The 24,545-nt window shown below is 44.3% G+C and overlaps 3 protein-coding genes across 5 annotated transcripts in view; all 3 read right to left on the minus strand.

The window, feature by feature from the left end:
* The window catches only part of LOC307129486 (collagen alpha-3(VI) chain-like), a 113,111-nt gene that overhangs the window by 74,898 nt on the left and 13,668 nt on the right, over nt 1-24,545 (minus strand). The gene's annotated exons all lie outside the window — the stretch shown is intronic.
* LOC307129420 (collagen alpha-3(VI) chain-like) lies at nt 392-5,519 on the minus strand. The gene is made up of 6 exons (XM_079821819.1): nt 4,826-5,519; nt 3,987-4,628; nt 3,246-3,842; nt 2,131-2,876; nt 1,301-1,895; nt 392-1,103 (listed from the first exon to the last, which is right to left on the minus strand). The coding sequence occupies exons 1-6, from the start codon at nt 5,442-5,444 to the stop codon at nt 415-417; spliced, it is 3,888 nt and encodes a 1,295-aa protein (XP_079677945.1). The 5' UTR covers nt 5,445-5,519; the 3' UTR covers nt 392-414.
* LOC307129421 (collagen alpha-3(VI) chain-like) lies at nt 5,626-23,252 on the minus strand (the record flags this gene model as incomplete). Its single annotated transcript, XM_079821820.1, has 19 exons — nt 5,626-6,281; nt 6,771-7,367; nt 7,512-8,153; nt 8,351-8,950; nt 9,207-9,806; nt 10,296-10,892; nt 11,079-11,678; nt 11,876-12,475; nt 12,732-13,331; nt 13,821-14,417; nt 14,604-15,203; nt 15,401-16,000; nt 19,227-19,817; nt 19,998-20,196; nt 20,386-20,585; nt 20,790-21,077; nt 21,484-22,083; nt 22,230-22,286; nt 22,760-23,252. The coding sequence occupies 19 exons, from the start codon at nt 23,250-23,252 to the stop codon at nt 5,626-5,628; spliced, it is 9,717 nt and encodes a 3,238-aa protein (XP_079677946.1).

A 24,545-nucleotide genomic window follows, 5' to 3' on the forward strand; every position in this document is an offset into this window, starting at 1 on the left:
ACTCCCCGCAGAGGCGGTGAAGACACTGTCCCTCACGTACTGGAGAGCTGCCCCCGTGTTGAGGGGTCTCCCTCCTCTATGCCTCAGACCTCTGACAGTGTTCAGGATCTCCCCTTTTGTTGCGTAGGTATTCAGATAGAAATTGACCTCAGCGTCTCTACTGTACTGCACCACAGAGACACGGTCTCTGTTTGCCTCTATGTTGAATTGCTCCACTACTCTTTGCACAAATTCACGCACCGCTGGGAACGTATTTCTAGTGCCATCTGAACCGTCCAGCAGAAACACTACGTCCTTTCTGGGTATGGCGTCATCAGCTAGGAAAAGAAAACATCGTCATTAACACCGAGTATTTTTAAACATCTTTAGAATGTCACATTAGTTGGACCACCTCATCGACTACCTAAGCTGTGGTTAATGGTCCCACTGCTCACAACTACTTAGGGAGATCAACAAAGCACAGCCTCTGAGCTGGCTGTCGTAAAGTTCTGCTATGCACATACCGGTGAGAGTCGGGGAAGTTGGAGTGATGGGAGTTGCAACCGCCTGGACAGAGGCCAGCAGCTGCTCTTGGACATTTGGAAGCTCACTGAAGTCGGACACGGAAATAGCGTAATTGGGGTCGTATGAGACTCTCTGCAGTTCTCTGCTATCAGATCCCCTCGATCCAATTCCAAAGGTCAAGACGCCATGCTCTTTCAGAGAGGAGGCTGCTGCATCAACACTGTCGAATGACCTTCCCCCGCTAAGCAGGATAAGTATCTGCGGCACACCCTCCAGCCGTCTGCTGCCGGTGGAGGCAGTAAAGACATTGTCTCTGACGTACTGGAGCGCTGCCCCCGTGTAGAGGGGTCTACCTCCTTTGTGTTTCAGACCTCTGACACGGTCAAGAACGTCTTCCTTCGTCGTGTAGCTATTCAGATAGAAATGGACCTCGGCTTCTCTACTGTACTGCACCACAGAAACACGGTCTCTGTTTGCCTCTATGGTGAATTGCTCCACTACTCTTTGCACAAAATCACGCATAGCTGGGAAAGAATTCCTAGTGCCATCTGAACCGTCCAGCAGAAACACTACGTCCTTTCTGGGTGTGACGTAATCAGCTAGGAGGGGGGAAAAACAGCATCATTAACACCAAGTAATGTCGATTACGTTCACAGACCTTCAGAATGACACATCAGTTCATCGCCCCATTACCGCTCTAAGCCCCATTAACTGTCTAAGCTGTTCGTAAACAAAGTAGGGACATCAAGTAGATAGACAAAACACAGCGTATTGTAAAGTTCTGCCATGCACGTACCGGTAACAGTCGGTGTAGTTGGAGTGATGGGAATTGAAACAGACTGGACAGAGGCCAGCAGCTGCTCTTGGACATTTGGAAGCTCACTGAAGTCGGACACGGAAAGAGCATAATTGGGGTCGTATGAAATTCTCTGCAATTCTCTGCTGTCAGAGCCCCTCGATCCTATTCCAAAGGTCAAGATGCCAAGCTCTTTCAGAGAGGAGGCTGCTGCCTCAACACTGTCAAATGACCTTCCCCCGCTAAGCAAAACCAGTATCTGCGGCACACCCTCCAACCGCCTGCTGCCGGAGGAGGCAGTAAAGACGTTGTCTCTGACGTACTGGAGCGCTGCCCCCGTGTAGAGGGGTCTGCCTCCTTTGTGCCGCAGACCTCTGACACCGTCAAGAATTTCTTCCTTTGTCGTGTACGTGTTTAGATAGAAATGGGCTTCTGGGTCTCTGCTGTACTGGACCACAGAAACGCGGTCTCTGTTCTCAGCTACTTCCAGTTTCTCCACCATTTTTTGCACAAATTCTTTCATTGCTGGGAACCCATTCCTAGTGGCATCCGATCCATCCAGCAGGAAGACAACATCTCTTCTCTGTCTACGGCCCTCAGCTAAGAAACAGACATTCATGGGTCAGATGGGGGGCATTGTAAGGAGAAAATTAAAACACAATGCATTACACACTTGGTGCTCAACCCTGCTTTTTGTGTTTTCGCTATCGTGTCACCTCCCGTTAAGTTTTATTCTTCAGGAAGAAGTACATTTTCTTCTGCAACTCATTAGAACTACAGGAACAATAAGGCACATGCCTCTATGACCATAATAAAATGGGAGGAATTACAGGGAGGCGGTTAAGCTTTTTCTTACCTATCGTCGTGGTAGTGATAGACGGGCCCTCTACAAAGACCGTGTTAATGTTGCTGAAAAGCTGTTGTTGGACACTGGGAAGGTCAGCGAAGTCACCCACTGAGAGTGCATAACTAGGCTCATGGGAGATCTTCTGGAGTTCCCTGCTGTCTGAGCTCCTCGAGCCTATGGCAAAGATAAGCACTCCCAGCTCCTTCAGGGATGAGGCTGGTGTGTCAACATTATCAGACGACTTTCCACCACTCAGCAGAATCAGTAACTGAGGCACACCTTCTGCAAGTCTGCTTCCAGAGGAGGCAGTGAAGACATTGTCCCTCACGTACTGCAGAGCTGCCCCTGTGTTGAGGGGCCTCCCTCCTTTGTGCCTCAGACCCCTGAGCGTGTCAAGCACGTCCTCCTTTCTTGAGTATGTGTTCAGATAGAAATGGGCCTCTGGATCTCTGCTGTACTGGATCACAGACACACGGTCTCTATTCTCTGACACATTCAGTCTCTCCACCATCCTCTCAACAAAGGCACGCATTGCAGGGAAAGAGCTCCTTGTGCCATCTGAACCATCCAGCAGGAACACTACATCCCTCCTAGCCATCCTTCGCTCAGCTATGGGTAATGGAATGGAACACAAAGTCACGTGAGCCCTGAGTATCTGATAATTTCTGTGGGCGTATGCGTGCTCTAGTCGGCAACTACAAAAGGGAAACAACGCTCCTGTCCTTTCAGCTATTTTACAGCCAATCTAAGGGTCGAATGTTATTACTGTCTGCTAAAATAGCATCTCATTTTGGTCAGAGTAAAACTGCCTAAACTTAGTGAATAGGACATGACAAAATGAGGTCTATAATTTAAAGGATCTTTTCATCAAAAGACATAAACTTTGCTCCCAAAACTGATGAACGAGCGAACGAACAAACACTTGAAAATTCAACACTGCTTAACACCCCAAAGAGTTCAAACCCATGGCTTGTTAGGATAATTTCCCACGCCTCTGCTAGCACACATTGCTAACATAAACCGATTAGGGCCTATGGCTCGCTTTGCAAGGAGGGCTCAGTGTGCTGTATTCTAGGGACGTGTGTGAATCTGTCTTACCCGCCACAGTAGGTGTCATCGGCTTGACTTGTACAAGCACATCGTTGAGGGAGCTGATAAACTGCTGCTGGACACTGGGAAGGTCAGAGAATTCATTGATAGACTGTGCATAGGTAGGATCGGCGGCAATTCTCTGCACCTCTCTGCTCGAATTTCTGGTGCCGATGCCAAAAATCAAGATTCCGCTCTCTTTCAGGGCAGAGGCAGGTGTATCTATGTTATCGCTTGACCTTCCTCCACTGAGGAGGATAAGAATCTGAGGGACACCCTCTTGCTTTCTACTCCCCGCAGAGGCGGTGAAGACACTGTCCCTCACGTACTGGAGAGCTGCCCCCGTGTTGAGGGGTCTCCCTCCTCTATGCCTCAGACCTCTGACAGTGTTCAGGATCTCCCCTTTTGTTGCGTAGGTATTCAGATAGAAATTGACCTCAGCGTCTCTACTGTACTGCACCACAGAGACACGGTCTCTGTTTGCCTCTATGTTGAATTGCTCCACTACTCTTTGCACAAATTCACGCACCGCTGGGAACGTATTTCTAGTGCCATCTGAACCGTCCAGCAGAAACACTACGTCCTTTCTGGGTATGGCGTCATCAGCTAGGAAAAGAAAACATCGTCATTAACACCGAGTATTTTTAAACATCTTTAGAATGTCACATTAGTTGGACCACCTCATCGACTACCTAAGCTGTGGTTAATGGTCCCACTGCTCACAACTACTTAGGGAGATCAACAAAGCACAGCCTCTGAGCTGGCTGTCGTAAAGTTCTGCTATGCACATACCGGTGAGAGTCGGGGAAGTTGGAGTGATGGGAGTTGCAACCGCCTGGACAGAGGCCAGCAGCTGCTCTTGGACATTTGGAAGCTCACTGAAGTCGGACACGGAAATAGCGTAATTGGGGTCGTATGAGACTCTCTGCAGTTCTCTGCTATCAGATCCCCTCGATCCAATTCCAAAGGTCAAGACGCCAAGCTCTTTCAGAGAGGAGGCTGCTGCATCAACACTGTCGAATGACCTTCCCCCGCTAAGCAGGATAAGTATCTGCGGCACACCCTCCAGCCGTCTGCTGCCGGTGGAGGCAGTAAAGACATTGTCTCTGACGTACTGGAGCGCTGCCCCCGTGTAGAGGGGTCTACCTCCTTTGTGTTTCAGACCTCTGACACGGTCAAGAACGTCTTCCTTCGTCGTGTAGCTATTCAGATAGAAATGGACCTCGGCTTCTCTACTGTACTGCACCACAGAAACACGGTCTCTGTTTGCCTCTATGGTGAATTGCTCCACTACTCTTTGCATAAAATCACGCATAGCTGGGAAAGAATTCCTAGTGCCATCTGAACCGTCCAGCAGAAACACTACGTCCTTTCTGGGTGTGACGTAATCAGCTAGGAGGGGGGAAAAACAGCATCATTAACACCAAGTAATGTCTATTACGTTCACAGACCTTCAGAATGACACATCAGTTCATCGCCCCATTACCGCTCTTAGCCCCATTAACTGTCTAAGCTGTTCGTAAACAAAGTAGGGACATCAAGTAGATAGACAAAACACAGCGTATTGTAAAGTTCTGCCATGCACGTACCGGTAACAGTCGGTGTAGTTGGAGTGATGGGAATTGAAACAGACTGCACAGAGGCCAGCAGCTGCTCTTGGACATTTGGAAGCTCACTGAAGTCGGACACGGAAAGAGCATAATTGGGGTCGTATGAAATTCTCTGCAATTCTCTGCTGTCAGAGCCCCTCGATCCTATTCCAAAGGTCAAGATGCCAAGCTCTTTCAGAGAGGAGGCTGCTGCCTCAACACTGTCAAATGACCTTCCCCCGCTAAGCAAAACCAGTATCTGCGGCACACCCTCCAACCGCCTGCTGCCGGAGGAGGCAGTAAAGACGTTGTCTCTGACGTACTGGAGCGCTGCCCCCGTGTAGAGGGGTCTGCCTCCTTTGTGCCGCAGACCTCTGACACCATCAAGAATTTCTTCCTTTGTCGTGTACGTGTTTAGATAGAAATGGGCTTCTGGGTCTCTGCTGTACTGGACCACAGAAACGCGGTCTCTGTTCTCAGCTACTTCCAGTTTCTCCACCATTTTTTGCACAAATTCTTTCATTGCTGGGAACCCATTCCTAGTGGCATCCGATCCATCCAGCAGGAAGACAACATCTCTCCTCTGTCTACGGCCCTCAGCTAAGAAACAGACATTCATGGGTCAGATGGGGGGCATTGTAAGGAGAAAATTAAAACACAATGCATTACACACTTGGTGCTCAACCCTGCTTTTTGTGTTTTCGCTATCGTGTCACCTCCCGTTAAGTTTTATTCTTCAGGAAGAAGTACATTTTCTTCTGCAACTCATTAGAACTACAGGAACAATAAGGCACATGCCTCTACGACCATAATAAAATGGGAGGAATTACAGGGAGGCGGTTAAGCTTTTTCTTACCTATCGTCGTGGTAGTGATAGACGGGCCCTCTACAAAGACCGTGTTAATGTTGCTGAAAAGCTGTTGTTGGACACTGGGAAGGTCAGCGAAGTCACCCACTGAGAGTGCATAACTAGGCTCATGGGAGATCTTCTGGAGTTCCCTGCTGTCTGAGCTCCTCGAGCCTATGGCAAAGATAAGCACTCCCAGCTCCTTCAGGGATGAGGCTGGTGTGTCAACATTATCAGAGGACTTTCCACCACTCAGCAGAATCAGTAACTGAGGCACACCTTCTGCAAGTCTGCTTCCAGAGGAGGCAGTGAAGACATTGTCCCTCACGTACTGCAGAGCTGCCCCTGTGTTGAGGGGCCTCCCTCCTTTGTGCCTCAGACCCCTGAGCGTGTCAAGCACGTCCTCCTTTCTTGAGTATGTGTTCAGATAGAAATGGGCCTCTGGATCTCTGCTGTACTGGATCACAGACACACGGTCTCTATTCTCTGACACATTCAGTCTCTCCACCATCCTCTCAACAAAGGCACGCATTGCAGGGAAAGAGCTCCTTGTGCCATCTGAACCATCCAGCAGGAACACTACATCCCTCCTAGCCATCCTTCGCTCAGCTATGGGTAATGGAATGGAACACAAAGTCACGTGAGCCCTGAGTATCTGATAATTTCTGTGGGCGTATGCGTGCTCTAGTCGGCAACTACAAAAGGGAAACAACGCTCCTGTCCTTTCAGCTATTTTACAGCCAATCTAAGGGTCGAATGTTATTACTGTCTGATAAAATAGCATCTCATTTTGGTCAGAGTAAAAATGCCTAAACTTAGTGAATAGGACATGAAAAAATGAGGTCTATAATTTAAAGGATCTTTTCATCAAAAGACATAAACTTTGCTCCCAAAACTGATGAACGAGCGAACGAACAAACACTTGAAAATTCAACACTGCTTACCACCCGAAAGAGTTCAAACCCATGGCTTGTTAGGATAATTTCCCACGCCTTTGCTAGCACACATTGCTAACATAAACCGATTAGGGCCTATGGCTCGCTTTGCAAGGAGGGCTCAGTGTGCTGTATTCTAGGGACGTGTGTGAATCTGTCTTACCCGCCACAGTAGGTGTCATCGGCTTGACTTGTACAAGCACATCGTTGAGGGAGCTGATAAACTGCTGCTGGACACTGGGAAGGTCAGAGAATTCATTGATAGACTGTGCATAGGTAGGATCGGCGGCAATTCTCTGCACCTCTCTGCTCGAATTTCTGGTGCCGATGCCAAAAATCAAGATTCCGCTCTCTTTCAGGGCAGAGGCAGGTGTATCTATGTTATCGCTTGACCTTCCTCCACTGAGGAGGATAAGAATCTGAGGGACACCCTCTTGCTTTCTACTCCCCGCAGAGGCGGTGAAGACACTGTCCCTCACGTACTGGAGAGCTGCCCCCGTGTTGAGGGGTCTCCCTCCTCTATGCCTCAGACCTCTGACAGTGTTCAGGATCTCCCCTTTTGTTGCGTAGGTATTCAGATAGAAATTGACCTCAGCGTCTCTACTGAACTGCACCACAGAGACACGGTCTCTGTTTGCCTCTATGTTGAATTGCTCCACTACTCTTTGCACAAATTCACGCACTGCTGGGAATGTATTTCTAGTGCCATCTGAACCGTCCAGCAGAAACACTACGTCCTTTCTGGGTATGGCGTCATCAGCTAGGAAAAGAAAACATTGTCATTAACACCGAGTATTTTTAAACATCTTTAGAATGTCACATTAGTTGGACCACCTCATCGACTACCTAAGCTGTGGTTAATGGTCCCACTGCTCACAACTACTTAGGGAGATCAACAAAGCACAGCCTCTGAGCTGGCTGTCGTAAAGTTCTGCTATGCACATACCGGTGAGAGTCGGGGAAGTTGGAGTGATGGGAGTTGCAACCGCCTGGACAGAGGCCAGCAGCTGCTCTTGGACATTTGGAAGCTCACTGAAGTCGGACACGGAAATAGCGTAATTGGGGTCGTATGAGACTCTCTGCAGTTCTCTGCTATCAGATCCCCTCGATCCAATTCCAAAGGTCAAGACGCCAAGCTCTTTCAGAGAGGAGGCTGCTGCATCAACACTGTCGAATGACCTTCCCCCGCTAAGCAGGATAAGTATCTGCGGCACACCCTCCAGCCGTCTGCTGCCGGTGGAGGCAGTAAAGACATTGTCTCTGACGTACTGGAGCGCTGCCCCCGTGTAGAGGGGTCTACCTCCTTTGTGTTTCAGACCTCTGACACGGTCAAGAACGTCTTCCTTCGTCGTGTAGCTATTCAGATAGAAATGGACCTCGGCTTCTCTACTGTACTGCACCACAGAAACACGGTCTCTGTTTGCCTCTATGGTGAATTGCTCCACTACTCTTTGCACAAAATCACGCATAGCTGGGAAAGAATTCCTAGTGCCATCTGAACCGTCCAGCAGAAACACTACGTCCTTTCTGGGTGTGACGTAATCAGCTAGGAGGGGGGAAAAACAGCATCATTAACACCAAGTAATGTCGATTACGTTCACAGACCTTCAGAATGACACATCAGTTCATCGCCCCATTACCGCTCTAAGCCCCATTAACTGTCTAAGCTGTTCGTAAACAAAGTAGGGACATCAAGTAGATAGACAAAACACAGCGTATTGTAAAGTTCTGCCATGCACGTACCGGTAACAGTCGGTGTAGTTGGAGTGATGGGAATTGAAACAGACTGGACAGAGGCCAGCAGCTGCTCTTGGACATTTGGAAGCTCACTGAAGTCGGACACGGAAAGAGCATAATTGGGGTCGTATGAAATTCTCTGCAATTCTCTGCTGTCAGAGCCCCTCGATCCTATTCCAAAGGTCAAGATGCCAAGCTCTTTCAGAGAGGAGGCTGCTGCCTCAACACTGTCAAATGACCTTCCCCCGCTAAGCAAAACCAGTATCTGCGGCACACCCTCCAACCGCCTGCTGCCGGAGGAGGCAGTAAAGACGTTGTCTCTGACGTACTGGAGCGCTGCCCCCGTGTAGAGGGGTCTGCCTCCTTTGTGCCGCAGACCTCTGACACCGTCAAGAATTTCTTCCTTTGTCGTGTACGTGTTTAGATAGAAATGGGCTTCTGGGTCTCTGCTGTACTGGACCACAGAAACGCGGTCTCTGTTCTCAGCTACTTCCAGTTTCTCCACCATTTTTTGCACAAATTCTTTCATTGCTGGGAACCCATTCCTAGTGGCATCCGATCCATCCAGCAGGAAGACAACATCTCTCCTCTGTCTACGGCCCTCAGCTAAGAAACAGACATTCATGGGTCAGATGGGGGGCATTGTAAGGAGAAAATTAAAACACAATGCATTACACACTTGGTGCTCAACCCTGCTTTTTGTGTTTTCGCTATCGTGTCACCTCCCGTTAAGTTTTATTCTTCAGGAAGAAGTACATTTTCTTCTGCAACTCATTAGAACTACAGGAACAATAAGGCACATGCCTCTACGACCATAATAAAATGGGAGGAATTACAGGGAGGCGGTTAAGCTTTTTCTTACCTATCGTCGTGGTAGTGATAGACGGGCCCTCTACAAAGACCGTGTTAATGTTGCTGAAAAGCTGTTGTTGGACACTGGGAAGGTCAGCGAAGTCACCCACTGAGAGTGCATAACTAGGCTCATGGGAGATCTTCTGGAGTTCCCTGCTGTCTGAGCTCCTCGAGCCTATGGCAAAGATAAGCACTCCCAGCTCCTTCAGGGATGAGGCTGGTGTGTCAACATTATCAGAGGACTTTCCACCACTCAGCAGAATCAGTAACTGAGGCACACCTTCTGCAAGTCTGCTTCCAGAGGAGGCAGTGAAGACATTGTCCCTCACGTACTGCAGAGCTGCCCCTGTGTTGAGGGGCCTCCCTCCTTTGTGCCTCAGACCCCTGAGCGTGTCAAGCACGTCCTCCTTTCTTGAGTATGTGTTCAGATAGAAATGGGCCTCTGGATCTCTGCTGTACTGGATCACAGACACACGGTCTCTATTCTCTGACACATTCAGTCTCTCCACCATCCTCTCAACAAAGGCACGCATTGCAGGGAAAGAGCTCCTTGTGCCATCTGAACCATCCAGCAGGAACACTACATCCCTCCTAGCCATCCTTCGCTCAGCTATGGGTAATGGAATGGAACACAAAGTCACGTGAGCCCTGAGTATCTGATAATTTCTGTGGGCGTATGCGTGCTCTAGTCGGCAACTACAAAAGGGAAACAACGCTCTTGTCCTTTCAGCTATTTTACAGCCAATCTAAGGGTCGAATGTTATTACTGTCTGATAAAATAGCATCTCATTTTGGTCAGAGTAAAAATGCCTAAACTTAGTGAATAGGACATGACAAAATGAGGTCTATAATTTAAAGGATCTTTTCATCAAAAGACATAAACTTTGCTCCCAAAACTGATGAACGAGCGAACGAACAAACACTTGAAAATTCAACACTGCTTAACACCCCAAAGAGTTCAAACCCATGGCTTGTTAGGATAATTTCCCACGCCTCTGCTAGCACACATTGCTAACATAAACCGATTAGGGCCTATGGCTCGCTTTGCAAGGAGGGCTCAGTGTGCTGTATTCTAGGGACGTGTGTGAATCTGTCTTACCCGCCACAGTAGGTGTCATCGGCTTGACTTGTACAAGCACATCGTTGAGGGAGCTGATAAACTGCTGCTGGACACTGGGAAGGTCAGAGAATTCATTGATAGACTGTGCATAGGTAGGATCGGCGGCAATTCTCTGCACCTCTCTGCTCGAATTTCTGGTGCCGATGCCAAAAATCAAGATTCCGCTCTCTTTCAGGGCAGAGGCAGGTGTATCTATGTTATCGCTTGACCTTCCTCCACTGAGGAGGATAAGAATCTGAGGGACACCCTCTTGCTTTCTACTCCCCGCAGAGGCGGTGAAGACACTGTCCCTCACGTACTGGAGAGCTGCCCCCGTGTTGAGGGGTCTCCCTCCTCTATGCCTCAGACCTCTGACAGTGTTCAGGATCTCCCCTTTTGTTGCGTAGGTATTCAGATAGAAATTGACCTCAGCGTCTCTACTGTACTGCACCACAGAGACACGGTCTCTGTTTGCCTCTATGTTGAATTGCTCCACTACTCTTTGCACAAATTCACGCACCGCTGGGAACGTATTTCTAGTGCCATCTGAACCGTCCAGCAGAAACACTACGTCCTTTCTGGGTATGGCGTCATCAGCTAGGAAAAGAAAACATCGTCATTAACACAGAGTATTTTTAAACATCTTTAGAATGTCACATTAGTTGGACCACCTCATCGACTACCTAAGCTGTGGTTAATGGTCCCACTGCTCACAACTACTTAGGGAGATCAACAAAGCACAGCCTCTGAGCTGGCTGTCGTAACGTTCTGCTATGCACATACCGGTGAGAGTCGGGGAAGTTGGAGTGATGGGAGTTGCAACCGCCTGGACAGAGGCCAGCAGCTGCTCTTGGACATTTGGAAGCTCACTGAAGTCGGACACGGAAATAGCGTAATTGGGGTCGTATGAGACTCTCTGCAGTTCTCTGCTATCAGATCCCCTCGATCCAATTCCAAAGGTCAAGACGCCAAGCTCTTTCAGAGAGGAGGCTGCTGCATCAACACTGTCGAATGACCTTCCCCCGCTAAGCAGGATAAGTATCTGCGGCACACCCTCCAGCCGTCTGCTGCCGGTGGAGGCAGTAAAGACATTGTCTCTGACGTACTGCAGCGCTGCCCCCGTGTAGAGGGGTCTACCTCCTTTGTGTTTCAGACCTCTGACACGGTCAAGAACGTCTTCCTTCGTCGTGTAGCTATTCAGATAGAAATGGACCTCGGCTTCTCTACTGTACTGCACCACAGAAACACGGTCTCTGTTTGCCTCTATGGTGAATTGCTTCACTACTCTTTGCACAAAATCACGCATAGCTGGGAAAGAATTCCTAGTGCCATCTGAACCGTCCAGCAGAAACACTACGTCCTTTCTGGGTGTGACGTAATCAGCTAGGAGGGGGGAAAAACAGCATCATTAACACCAAGTAATGTCGATTACGTTCACAGACCTTCAGAATGACACATCAGTTCATCGCCCCATTACCGCTCTAAGCCCCATTAACTGTCTAAGCTGTTCGTAAACAAAGTAGGGACATCAAGTAGATAGACAAAACACAGCGTATTGTAAAGTTCTGCCATGCACGTACCGGTAACAGTCGGTGTAGTTGGAGTGATGGGAATTGAAACAGACTGGACAGAGGCCAGCAGCTGCTCTTGGACATTTGGAAGCTCACTGAAGTCGGACACGGAAAGAGCATAATTGGGGTCGTATGAAATTCTCTGCAATTCTCTGCTGTCAGAGCCCCTCGATCCTATTCCAAAGGTCAAGATGCCAAGCTCTTTCAGAGAGGAGGCTGCTGCCTCAACACTGTCAAATGACCTTCCCCCGCTAAGCAAAACCAGTATCTGCGGCACACCCTCCAACCGCCTGCTGCCGGAGGAGGCAGTAAAGACGTTGTCTCTGACGTACTGGAGCGCTGCCCCCGTGTAGAGGGGTCTGCCTCCTTTGTGCCGCAGACCTCTGACACCGTCAAGAATTTCTTCCTTTGTCGTGTACGTGTTTAGATAGAAATGGGCTTCTGGGTCTCTGCTGTACTGGACCACAGAAACGCGGTCTCTGTTCTCAGCTACTTCCAGTTTCTCCACCATTTTTTGCACAAATTCTTTCATTGCTGGGAACCCATTCCTAGTGGCATCCGATCCATCCAGCAGGAAGACAACATCTCTCCTCTGTCTACGGCCCTCAGCTAAGAAACAGACATTCATGGGTCAGATGGGGGGCATTGTAAGGAGAAAATTAAAACACAATGCATTACACACTTGGTGCTCAACCCTGCTTTTTGTGTTTTCGCTATCGTGTCACCTCCCGTTAAGTTTTATTCTTCAGGAAGAAGTACATTTTCTTCTGCAACTCATTAGAACTACAGGAACAATAAGGCACATGCCTCTACGACCATAATAAAATGGGAGGAATTACAGGGAGGCGGTTAAGCTTTTTCTTACCTATCGTCGTGGTAGTGATAGACGGGCCCTCTACAAAGACCGTGTTAATGTTGCTGAAAAGCTGTTGTTGGACACTGGGAAGGTCAGCGAAGTCACCCACTGAGAGTGCATAACTAGGCTCATGGGAGATCTTCTGGAGTTCCCTGCTGTCTGAGCTCCTCGAGCCTATGGCAAAGATAAGCACTCCCAGCTCCTTCAGGGATGAGGCTGGTGTGTCAACATTATCAGACGACTTTCCACCACTCAGCAGAATCAGTAACTGAGGCACACCTTCTGCAAGTCTGCTTCCAGAGGAGGCAGTGAAGACATTGTCCCTCACGTACTGCAGAGCTGCCCCTGTGTTGAGGGGCCTCCCTCCTTTGTGCCTCAGACCCCTGAGCGTGTCAAGCACGTCATCCTTTCTTGAGTATGTGTTCAGATAGAAATGGGCCTCTGGATCTCTGCTGTACTGGATCACAGACACACGGTCTCTATTCTCTGACACATTCAGTCTCTCCACCATCCTCTCAACAAAGGCACGCATTGCAGGGAAAGAGCTCCTTGTGCCATCTGAACCATCCAGCAGGAACACTACATCCCTCCTAGCCATCCTTCGCTCAGCTATGGGTAATGGAATGGAACACAAAGTCACGTGAGCCCTGAGTATCTGATAATTTCTGTGGGCGTATGCGTGCTCTAGTCGGCAACTACAAAAGGGAAACAATGCTCCTGTCCTTTCAGCTATTTTACAGCCAATCTAAGGGTCGAATGTTATTACTGTCTGCTAAAATAGCATCTCATTTTGGTCAGAGTAAAACTGCCTAAACTTAGTGAATATGACATGACAAAATGAGGTCTATAATTTAAAGGATCTTTTCATCAAAAGACATAAACTTTGCTCCCAAAACTGATGAACGAGCGAACGAACAAACACTTGAAAATTCAACACTGCTTAACACCCCAAAGAGTTCAAACCCATGGCTTGTTAGGATAATTTCCCACGCCTCTGCTAGCACACATTGCTAACATAAACCGATTAGGGCCTATGGCTCGCTTTGCAAGGAGGGCTCAGTGTGCTGTATTCTAGGGACGTGTGCGAATCTGTCTTACCCGCCACAGTAGGTGTCATCGGCTTGACTTGTACAAGCACATCGTTGAGGGAGCTGATAAACTGCTGCTGGACACTGGGAAGGTCAGAGAATTCATTGATAGACTGTGCATAGGTAGGATCGGCGGCAATTCTCTGCACCTCTCTGCTCGAATTTCTGGTGCTGATGCCAAAAATCAAGATTCCGCTCTCTTTCAGGGCAGAGGCAGGTGTATCTATGTTATCGCTTGACCTTCCTCCACTGAGGAGGATAAGAATCTGAGGGACACCCTCTTGCTTTCTACTCCCCGCAGAGGCGGTGAAGACACTGTCCCTCACGTACTGGAGAGCTGCCCCCGTGTTGAGGGGTCTCCCTCCTCTATGCCTCAGACCTCTGACAGTGTTCAGGATCTCCCCTTTTGTTGCGTAGGTATTCAGATAGAAATTGACCTCAGCGTCTCTACTGTACTGCACCACAGAGACACGGTCTCTGTTTGCCTCTATGTTGAATTGCTCCACTACTCTTTGCACAAATTCACGCACCGCTGGGAACGTATTTCTAGTGCCATCTGAACCGTCCAGCAGAAACACTACGTCCTTTCTGGGTATGGCGTCATCAGCTAGGAAAAGAAAACATCGTCATTAACACCGAGTATTTTTAAACATCTTTAGAATGTCACATTAGTTGGACCACCTCATCGACTACCTAAGCTGTGGTTAATGGTCCCACTGCTCACAACTACTTAGGGAGATCAACAAAGCACAGCCTCTGAGCTGGCTGTCGTAAAGTTCTGCTATGCACATACCGGTGAGAGTCGGGGAAGTTGGAGTGATGGGAGTTGCAACCGCCTGGACAGAGGCCAGCAGCTGCTCTTGGACATTTGGAAGCTCACTGAAGTCGGACACGGAAATAGCGTAATTGGGGTCGTATGAGACTCTCTGCAGTTCTCTGCTATCAGATCCCCTCGATCCAATTCCAAAGGTCAAGACGCCAAGCTCTTTCAGAGAGGAGGCTGCTGCATCAACACTGTCGAATGACCTTCCCCCGCTAAGCAGGATAAGTATCTGCGGCACACCCTCCAGCCGTCTGCTGCCGGTGGAGGCAGTAAAGACATTGTCTCTGACGTACTGGAGCGCTGCCCCCGTGTAGAGGGGTCTACCTCCTTTGTGTTTCAGACCTCTGACACGGTCAAGAACGTCTTCCTTCGTCGTGTAGCTATTCAGATAGAAATGGACCTCGGCTTCTCTACTGTACTGCACCACAGAAACACGGTCTCTGTTTGCCTCTATGGTGAATTGCTCCACTACTCTTTGCACAAAATCACGCATAGCTGGGAAAGAATTCCTAGTGCCATCTGAACCGTCCAGCAGAAACACTACGTCCTTTCTGGGTGTGACGTAATCAGCTAGGAGGGGGGAAAAACAGCATCATTAACACCAAGTAATGTCGATTACGTTCACAGACCTTCAGAATGACACATCAGTTCATCGCCCCATTACCGCTCTAAGCCCCATTAACTGTCTTAGCTGTTCGTAAACAAAGTAGGGACATCAAGTAGATAGACAAAACACAGCGTATTGTAAAGTTCTGCCATGCACGTACCGGTAACAGTCGGTGTAGTTGGAGTGATGGGAATTGAAACAGACTGGACAGAGGCCAGCAGCTGCTCTTGGACATTTGGAAGCTCACTGAAGTCGGACACGGAAAGAGCATAATTGGGGTCGTATGAAATTCTCTGCAATTCTCTGCTGTCAGAGCCCCTCGATCCTATTCCAAAGGTCAAGATGCCAAGCTCTTTCAGAGAGGAGGCTGCTGCCTCAACACTGTCAAATGACCTTCCCCCGCTAAGCAAAACCAGTATCTGCGGCACACCCTCCAACCGCCTGCTGCCGGAGGAGGCAGTAAAGACGTTGTCTCTGACGTACTGGAGCGCTGCCCCCGTGTAGAGGGGTCTGCCTCCTTTGTGCCGCAGACCTCTGACACCGTCAAGAATTTCTTCCTTTGTCGTGTACGTGTTTAGATAGAAATGGGCTTCTGGGTCTCTGCTGTACTGAACCAAAGAAACATGATCTCTGTTCTCAGCTACTTCCAATTTCTCCACAATTTTTTGCACAAATTCTTTCATTGCTGGGAACCCATTCCTAGTGGCATCCGATCCATCCAGTAGGAAGACAAAATCTCTTCTCTTTCTATCACCCTCAGCTATGAAACAAACATTGAACAGTGAAATAGGCTCATTACATTACCTTTGATTTCATCCTAATAGCATGTTACAATACATACACATTATTAATAAGATGTAGTTTAATGTAGTTTAATTATTTTAATTAGAAATACAAATGTTTTTCATTTCTATTTTTGAAATATATCATATCATAATAGCCAGATTTTTAACTCAATAATAATAATACATTTCTGTATATTAAAGAAGCAATGGTAACACTTTACAATACAATGGTAACACTTTACAATACACTAATATGCATTTGATTAATGCTTAGCTAATGCACAAATAATCTTGAGTTAATGTATGAATATTTTTACTATGATATTTATTAATGATTGCCGCATCAACAACTAATAAAGAATCTGATTAATAGATTAAGTCATATATTAATTGCGATTCTCATCATTGATTAGTCGGGTCTGCCCTCTGTGCACGATAAGCTTCCATTAGTCGCGCCAAATTATAGCGCTAAATAACGCATTCTAATGGACAAAATGCATGGTTGCCAACTCTAACGCCTTCGGTGGGAGACACTTGCCTTCAGGCTCTGTCTCACGGTCTCATTCTGCCCAAATAAATCTCACGCCAAATTGCCAAACCTGCTTTTGATATGAAACATTTTATTAAGTTTTAATACGAAATTCAAGGTTACCTATTCGATAGCTATGGTCCGATCGTCGAGCACGACTTGACTGCTCACACTATACGTAATATCCATGATAAACCCCTTGTGCCAGGTTGCGCTGATACCATGATATGTTGTAGCCTACTATAGAGAGATAGCCTATGGCAAAATGCATCAGCTATCGATATCAAGATGATTTAGCATTAGCAATTTATGTATTCAATTATTATTATTATTAGTAGTAGTAGTAGTAGTATTAGTATTATTAGGGTAGGCCTATTTTTATTATTAAATTGATAGCCTATAACATTTAATTTGCCCCGCAACAATTTCATAACACATCACTGCATAACCAACATGCTGCATAATAAAAGATTAGATAGATTAGCTTACTCCTCACTAAAATCAAAATATTTAAAAACATTTAGGCCGATTATACAATGAATTATAGACCTATAATTAAAATGATTAACAGTCTATAATATGTCAGAACACTGCAATAATATCAGTCAAAAGTAAGAGCAGCTTTATTTAAAAAAAAAACTTTAACACGAAATAGGCCTACTTCTCTTCTCATTTTATTCACTAAGCTAGGCTACATGGGCCACAAGAGAAATATTACGAAAATAAAATAAGACAGTTATATGTTATCAGCATATGTTGAAGTAGTTTATTTCTCGTTGTCTCATTAAAATTAAGTAAATATTAAATAATGATTAAATCAAGCGTGAAAGTGAAACAAGTAGCTAAATAAATAAAAGAGGCGCTGGATAGGCTACACAGTGGTTTGGAAGACTTGGGCTGATTCCGAAATCGCCCTCTAAACCCTGATTCATTATTCCCTACTTCAGTAATATAGTTCACTTGAAGGAGTGAATGAAAATTAGTGCATGAATTCGGACAGCCGTTGTGTGTACATCGACTGTAGCCTAAACTCGTTATTGCTGTGCAATGTGGGATTCAATGAGTGCACTCAATAACATCCACTATGGTTTCGGGCACCACTACAAATGGCTGTCCCCTCAAATAATACCCTAATTGAGGGTATAGAGGGCGATTTCGGATTCAGCCTTGGATTATCCATTTTACAACACAAACTAGAGGTAAGCAACAGTTTGCTAAATTGCTGCTATTTTATAGCTGCCCATAGAACTTAAAGATCTCCCTCTTTTCGTGTTCTTTCTTGCTGCATTACAATGGTGCAACTTCTGCTTTTGTGCAGGCACAGTGAGGGGAAAATAGTGCAGTCCGTAGCTCTGCTTCAGCTGTGAAATTCTGACATGCCAGAAATTCATCTGACCATCCGATTGCCGATTGGGAGAGGTTTATCCCCTCTCGTTTCCCTCTGTACACTGCACGAACACCTCACGACACGACGCACAATTAGCTGAAAATCGGACCGACCAAAAAATGAGTCACACGAGTCAGAATTCGGCTCGAAGTTGGGCGAAAAACGCAGTGTATCCCCAGCATTAGTTAATACTATGTTCATAGGGTATTTATCCATGATGACATATTTAATTTATAATAATTCATATATGAATAAAAAAAAATTATCAAATGGTTTGTTAGTTGCTGATGTGGCAATCATTAATGAATGGTTTATTTATTCATGAGTCCTACATATACTCAGAATTATCTGTGCATTCATTAAGCATGAATGAATGCATATTAACTTGTATTGTAAAGTGTTACAAAACCATTTCACTCATTATTTTAAGGAAGCAGTATTACACTTACCTATCAATTCATTTTTGTTGTAACTTGGATTGGCTTTCATTGCTTCCAGTAGCTGTACTTGGATTTTTGGTAATTCACTGAATTCAGCCAATGAGAACACATTATTTTCAGAAGAAATTGTTTGTAAGTCTGAGTATTTTCCTCCTATTCCATATATTAATACCCCATTTTTTTTAAGAGCAAATGCTGCTTCAGAAATGCTGTCCCTTGATTTCCCACTAGTCAGGAGAATTAATATTTGAGGGGTGCCTTCTTTGTGCCTGCTCCCTGAGGCACTTATAAAGATATTTTCCTTTACGTATAGAAGGGCAGATCCTGTGTTTAAAGGCCTTCCACCTTTATGGCTAAGCCCTTTTACTGCATTCAATACATCTTCCTTTCTTAAGAATGAATTTAAATAAAAATTTGCCACAGCCACATTGCTGTATTGAATTATTGAGATTCTATCATTATCAATTCCCACATTAAGATTTGTGATTATATTGTACAGAAAATCACGTATTTCTGGAAATCCTCTTCTTGTACTGTCCGAACCATCCACAAGAAACGCAATATCCCTTTTAAATCCTGTGCCTAGAATTGAAATAGTTAGGATTAGAGAGATTTAAAGTATTCAGCTTTAAAGTATTGATCCAATCAGAATTTGTTTGCTTAGTTGCATCAATAATTACATACAATGGCAGGAGACACATACATAAAATGTGAAACTTACAATAAAATATTCTGTATTTAATTCAAATTTCAATAAGCCCATAAGCCTCAACATGTATTCTAAGAACTTCTATAAACTTCTTTAAATATTTCAAGTTTTACCATGTATTATTTTTTTTTCTTACCATCAACTTCAGTGTCTCCTTTTTGTCTTACACCCATAAGTTTTGTCAGGAGGCTTTGACGGACTTTTGTTAAGTCATGAAAATCATAAACAGGTATGGCATAATCTGTCCGAGAAGAAATGGCTTCCATTTCAATGGGATCTGTCAGCTTTGACCCAATGGAGAAAATGGCTACTCCCATACTCTTTAGTGCTTTAGCTGGTCCATAAGGAGAATCTCTTGATCTGCCACCAGCCACAAGCACAAGATTTTGGCTAACACTGTCTATTTGCTGACTTCCAACTCTAGGGGTAAAAATGTTGTCTCTAACAAATTGTAGAGCTTGGCCAATATATTGTGGCCTTCCCCCTTTTGGTTTGAGGTTGCGTACAGCATCTGCCACCTCAGAAGAGGATGAGTATGTACTGAGATTAAAGCTTGTTGCTGCAGTATTACTGAACTGCACAACAGCAATTTGATCTTTTTCTTGACCAACATCAAATGTTTCTGACAAACTGGCCACAAATTCTCGTATAGCTGTGAATCTATCACTAGCATCATCAGATCCGTCAATAAGAAACACAATATTTCTTCCAGCACCCAAAGCCTGGCCTAAAATAAATAAAGGGAAGAATATTTCCATGAAGGAAAGACAACAGTATTTTAACAGCAATTATATACAAGCCAGAATTACAGTACATACAGTAGCTAATTTGTCTGCATCTGACAGTCTCTTCTTCATTTAACATAACAGCATGTTTAAGAAAAGTCATCAGTTATTAAAATTCTTACCCTCAGGAGTTGGAAATTGTTCGGGAATTTCCCCCCCACTTATCAAAACAGAGGCAACTTTTTGGACAATGCTGTTGATGGAGGTGAAGTCAGGAACAGAAAAGGCATAGGCTGGTGTTGAAGACATTGTCTGTAACTCAAGTGTATCAGCATTTCTTGTGCCGATTGCAAAGACTTTTATGTTGTTTTCTCTTAAATTCTGTGAAATGATTCTGACATCATCACCAGATCTACCACCGCTAAATAAGTACAGAATCTGCTGTACACCCTCATCACGTCTGCTTCCAGAAGATGGTGTAAATATATTTTCTTTAATAAACAGTAGACCAGCTCCAGTGTTCAGTGGCCTTCCACTTTTGTGCCTCATAGAACGTATGGAATTTAGTACCTCTTTTTTGGTTGAGTATGAGCTGAGATAAAAATTAGCTGTGGGATCCCGACTGTACTGAACAACCGCCACCCTATCGAGATCTTCCTCCACACTTAGACTCTCAACTACTCTCTGGATAAAACTGCGAATTGCCTCAAAACCAATTTTAGAATCATCAGACCCATCAATAAGAAATGCAACATCCCTTTTAACAGATTCTGTAATAAAGAAATGAGATACAAATATTTACTATAATAGTGGACTTTAACAGCACTTTCTGCAACACTAGATCATGTAGATCTAAAGATTATGTAAAAATGTATGATGGCATTCTTTATGCTATAATGTGCTATAATAAATAAAACCCTGCTGTCAGTGACTGGTGTACACATATACATTAAGAAATTAAAGAAATCTCTTACCAGAGACCTGAGAAGTAATTGTTGGTAGTCGTTGGGAAGATACCCCTTTTATTAACTCTAAGATATTCTCTTGAAAATCAAGGATGTTCTCAAATTCAGAAATGAAAAAGTAGTTTGGTTGATGGGATATTGTTTGTAACTCAAGTGTATCAGCATTTGTGGTGCCAATGCTTAATGAAATGACTCCAATGTCTTTCAAAGCTTTGACTGGACCACGTATGTCATCATTAGACCTTCCAGAACTCAGCAGAATTAGAAACTGTGGCACACCCTCCAAATGTCTACTCCCTGCAGAAGCAGTAAACAGGTTGTCCTTCACATACTGTAAGGCTGCCCCAGTGTGACGCAGCCTTCCTCCTTTATGAATTAGACGTTTCACATGATTTATAACATCGTCTGATGATGAATGTGTATTCAAAAGAAAATCAAAAGCTGCGTCATCACTATACTGGACCACTGAAACACGATCTTTATTTGGTGCCACATTCAGTTTCTGAACCAGGCTCTGAACAAAGTTTTGCATTCCTAAGAATCTTCCCTTTGTGCCATCAGAGGCATCGATTAAAAAAACAACATCTCTTTTTCCAGCATCTGTTGCAACGGAGCATAAATATACATAAAGTTATGTCACTAGTCCATAACACCTTTAAATCCACCACATTCAAAAAAACAACGACAACAAAAACATCCTTACCTGTTGTAGTTGGTGGAATCCTCCTGGGCTGACGAGGAACTCTTTTTACATATGATAAAAGTTTCTGCTCAATGGTTTGAAGATCATCAAACTGAGGAACAGTAAGGGTATGAACAGGAGTATACGAGATTGCCTGGAGTTGAATAACATCTGCATTTTGATTGCCAATACTGAATGGTACAATTTGGTCCTGTTTCAGAGCAGCAGCTGGAGCTCTAACATCATCCTGAGACCTTCCTCCAGTCACAAGCACAAGAATCTGAGGAACCCCATCCAGGAGTCTGCTCCCAGAAGAGGCAATGAACATGTTATTTTTTGTATAATCAAGGGCTCTTCCTGTGTTTAGGGGACTTCCTCCCTGGTGTTGCAGATTCTCAATTGAATCGAGAACTTCTTGCTTTGTGGCATGTGTGTTCAGGTAAAAATGAACACGTGGCTCTCTGCTGTATTGGACTAAAGACACTCTGTCTTCACTGAGCCCGATATTGAGTTTGTCCACCACTCTTTGAACAAACTGACACATTTGTTTAAACACATCCCTGGTGTCATCAGACCCATCCAGGATAAAGACAATGTCTCTTTGAGCTGCATCCAATTCAACTGGGATGAAAATTAAATGGCTTTAGTAAAATGGCCTTAACTTTTATAAAAAAAAGGTTAAGACAAAACATCATGAAACAGAAATATTTCCCATGATATTAACAAAAAACTTAAATGTGAACAAAGTTTTTTTTAATCAAATTTACATTCCAAATACACTTTGCTATATTTCAGTTCTGTCTTTGAGAATATGCTGACAATATCTGAAAATAAAAAAAAATCCATTATGAGAGAATATCACTAGTGTATTTTCACACTCACATGAATAAGATCAATCAAGCAACAAGAATAGAAAAAGGGAAGAACAAGGAGTTGCTATTGATGAAACACCAACAATGATTAAGAAATCATTGGCTCAAACAAGAGCTTAAACTGAAGAGGAATCTCCGCAAGTAAGACTCTTCCATGGTTGAGAGAACCAGTGGAAAATCATGAAAGTTCTCTGATGGACAGAGCAAAAGATGAACAGAACAGGAAAATTGTAAATATTTAGTGGCAAAGGCCATTAATTGCCAGTCTTTAACATATGTTAAGCTGAATCAATCAATAAATGACCTCATGGTTAAGCGAGCAGTTTAGTGAAGAAAGTAGATTTTCATGTCCAAACTACCATATGCCTAAAGTCATAAGAAAAAGCTTGAATTTTAGGAAAATGCCAAAATGTAGTTATTCTTACCAATGATAGTAGGAGGTTCTATTTCCATTGTGGATTTGATAAAGGAGAGGATATCAGGCTGTATATGTAAAAGTTCACCAAAGACTGGAAGATTAAAAAGAAATCTAGGTGAAAATGCTATGCTTTGGAGCTCTGCCTCTACAGCATTCTTTAATCCAATGGCAATGGACAGGACTCCAAAATTTTTGAGATCTTCAGCGGGGCCTGCCACATCATCACTGGACCCTCCACCAGTCATAAAAATCAACAGCTGAGGGACTCCTAGCTGATGTCTACTTCCAGAAGAAGTAGTGAAAACATGGTCCCTGACATACTGTAACGCTGCCCCAGTGTTAAGGTTTCTTCCACCTTTTGCTGTGAGGTTATTAATGGCATAAATTACAGCTTTCTTACTATTGTAAGTATTAAGTAGGAAATGAATCAAAGCATCTTCACTGTACTGTATTACAGCAACTCGAACAATGTCCTGGTCAATATCAAGATCCTCTGTCATTCTCCGAATAAACTCACGGACGGCAAGAAGTCCATTTCTGGAGTCATCTGAGCCATCAAGGAGAAAAACTATATCCCGTTTGTTAATTCCTGTATCAGGCAAGTTACCAAGAAAAGAAAAGGAAAAGGATATTGGAATACATCTGAATCATTCAATGTTTAAATTGAATAGCAAAAGCTTTAAAAGTGTACAAGAGTAAAACATTATGCAAGTAAATCAAAGAATATCAGTGACATCGACCCCTCAAAAATTATTTTGTGGGTCAGGATGTGAACAGCGTTGAATAAGAAAAAGCTCTTGCAAGTATAGTTAAAAATACTCCCATAGAATGAACATCTTTGTGTGCAAAAGATGTCAACTAAAGACATGGAAGACATGAGAAAATACGTAAGAAGAAAGATTGAAGTAAATTTCTATGATTTACAATTTCTATGACATTTACATTTAAGGCTTGTATCAGACTCAGTGCCTAAATTTAAACAAAATAATTGTTTATTTATTGCTTATAGTGAAAGCTTTTACCAGCTGAGTCTAGAACTTCTGTTTTAAGAATTTCTCCAGATTCTTTTGGGATATTCTTTAGAGCTGAAACAATATGTGGCTCTACTGAAGGAAGGTCATCAAATCGATCAATATAATGTGTAAATTGAGACTGGATTGATACAGTTTTCAGCTCATTAGATCTGCATTTTTCACACCAATGCTCACTATCAATATTTCAAGATCTTTCAGGGCCATGGCAGGTCCTATTATTTCATCACTAGATGGTCTGCTACTCAACAATATTAGTATTTGAGGAATTCCATGAAGTCTTCTACTCCCAGATGAAGAAGTGAAAACCTGGTGCCTCACAAACTGGAGGGCTGCACCAGTGTTAGTTATTTGTTCACCTTTGTGTTCCAGGACCTTTATGGCATTTAGAACCTCTGTCTTTGTTGAGTAAGTTTTGAGATAGAAGTCAACCACTGGATTGTCACTGAACTGAACCACAGATAATCTGTATTTGCTTTCCTCCACATTAAGTTTCTCAACAACTCTTTGAACGAAATCACACACTGCACCAAATCCCCTTTTAGTTCCATCAGAACCATCCAAAAGGAACACAATATGTTTTGCAACATATTTGGCATAAACTAAGATACAGTACACCACTGAGAAATATTTAGAAACAAAGAATAGCACAGCACCCAAAAATAATAAATAAATAAATACATAAATAAATAAATAAATACATAAATAAATAAATAAATAAATAAATAAATAAATAAATAAATAAATAAATAAATAAATAAA

This window comes from Gobio gobio (assembly GCF_949357685.1).
Source record: "Gobio gobio genome assembly, chromosome: 7".
Taxonomy (NCBI): domain Eukaryota; kingdom Metazoa; phylum Chordata; class Actinopteri; order Cypriniformes; family Gobionidae; genus Gobio; species Gobio gobio.

Bases quoted from the DNA above. Each gene is read 5' to 3' on its own strand.
- LOC307129420 (XM_079821819.1), bottom strand. From the start codon at position 5,444: ATGAATGTCTGTTTCTTAGCTGAGGGCCGTAGACAGAGGAGAGATGTT. The intron at 4,629-4,825 runs GTACGTGCATGG...CCCCCCTCCTAG, and splicing joins AACTACACCGACTGTTACCG to CTGATTACGTCACACCCAGA. The intron at 1,104-1,300 runs GTACGTGCATGG...CCCCCCTCCTAG, and splicing joins AACTACACCGACTGTTACCG to CTGATTACGTCACACCCAGA.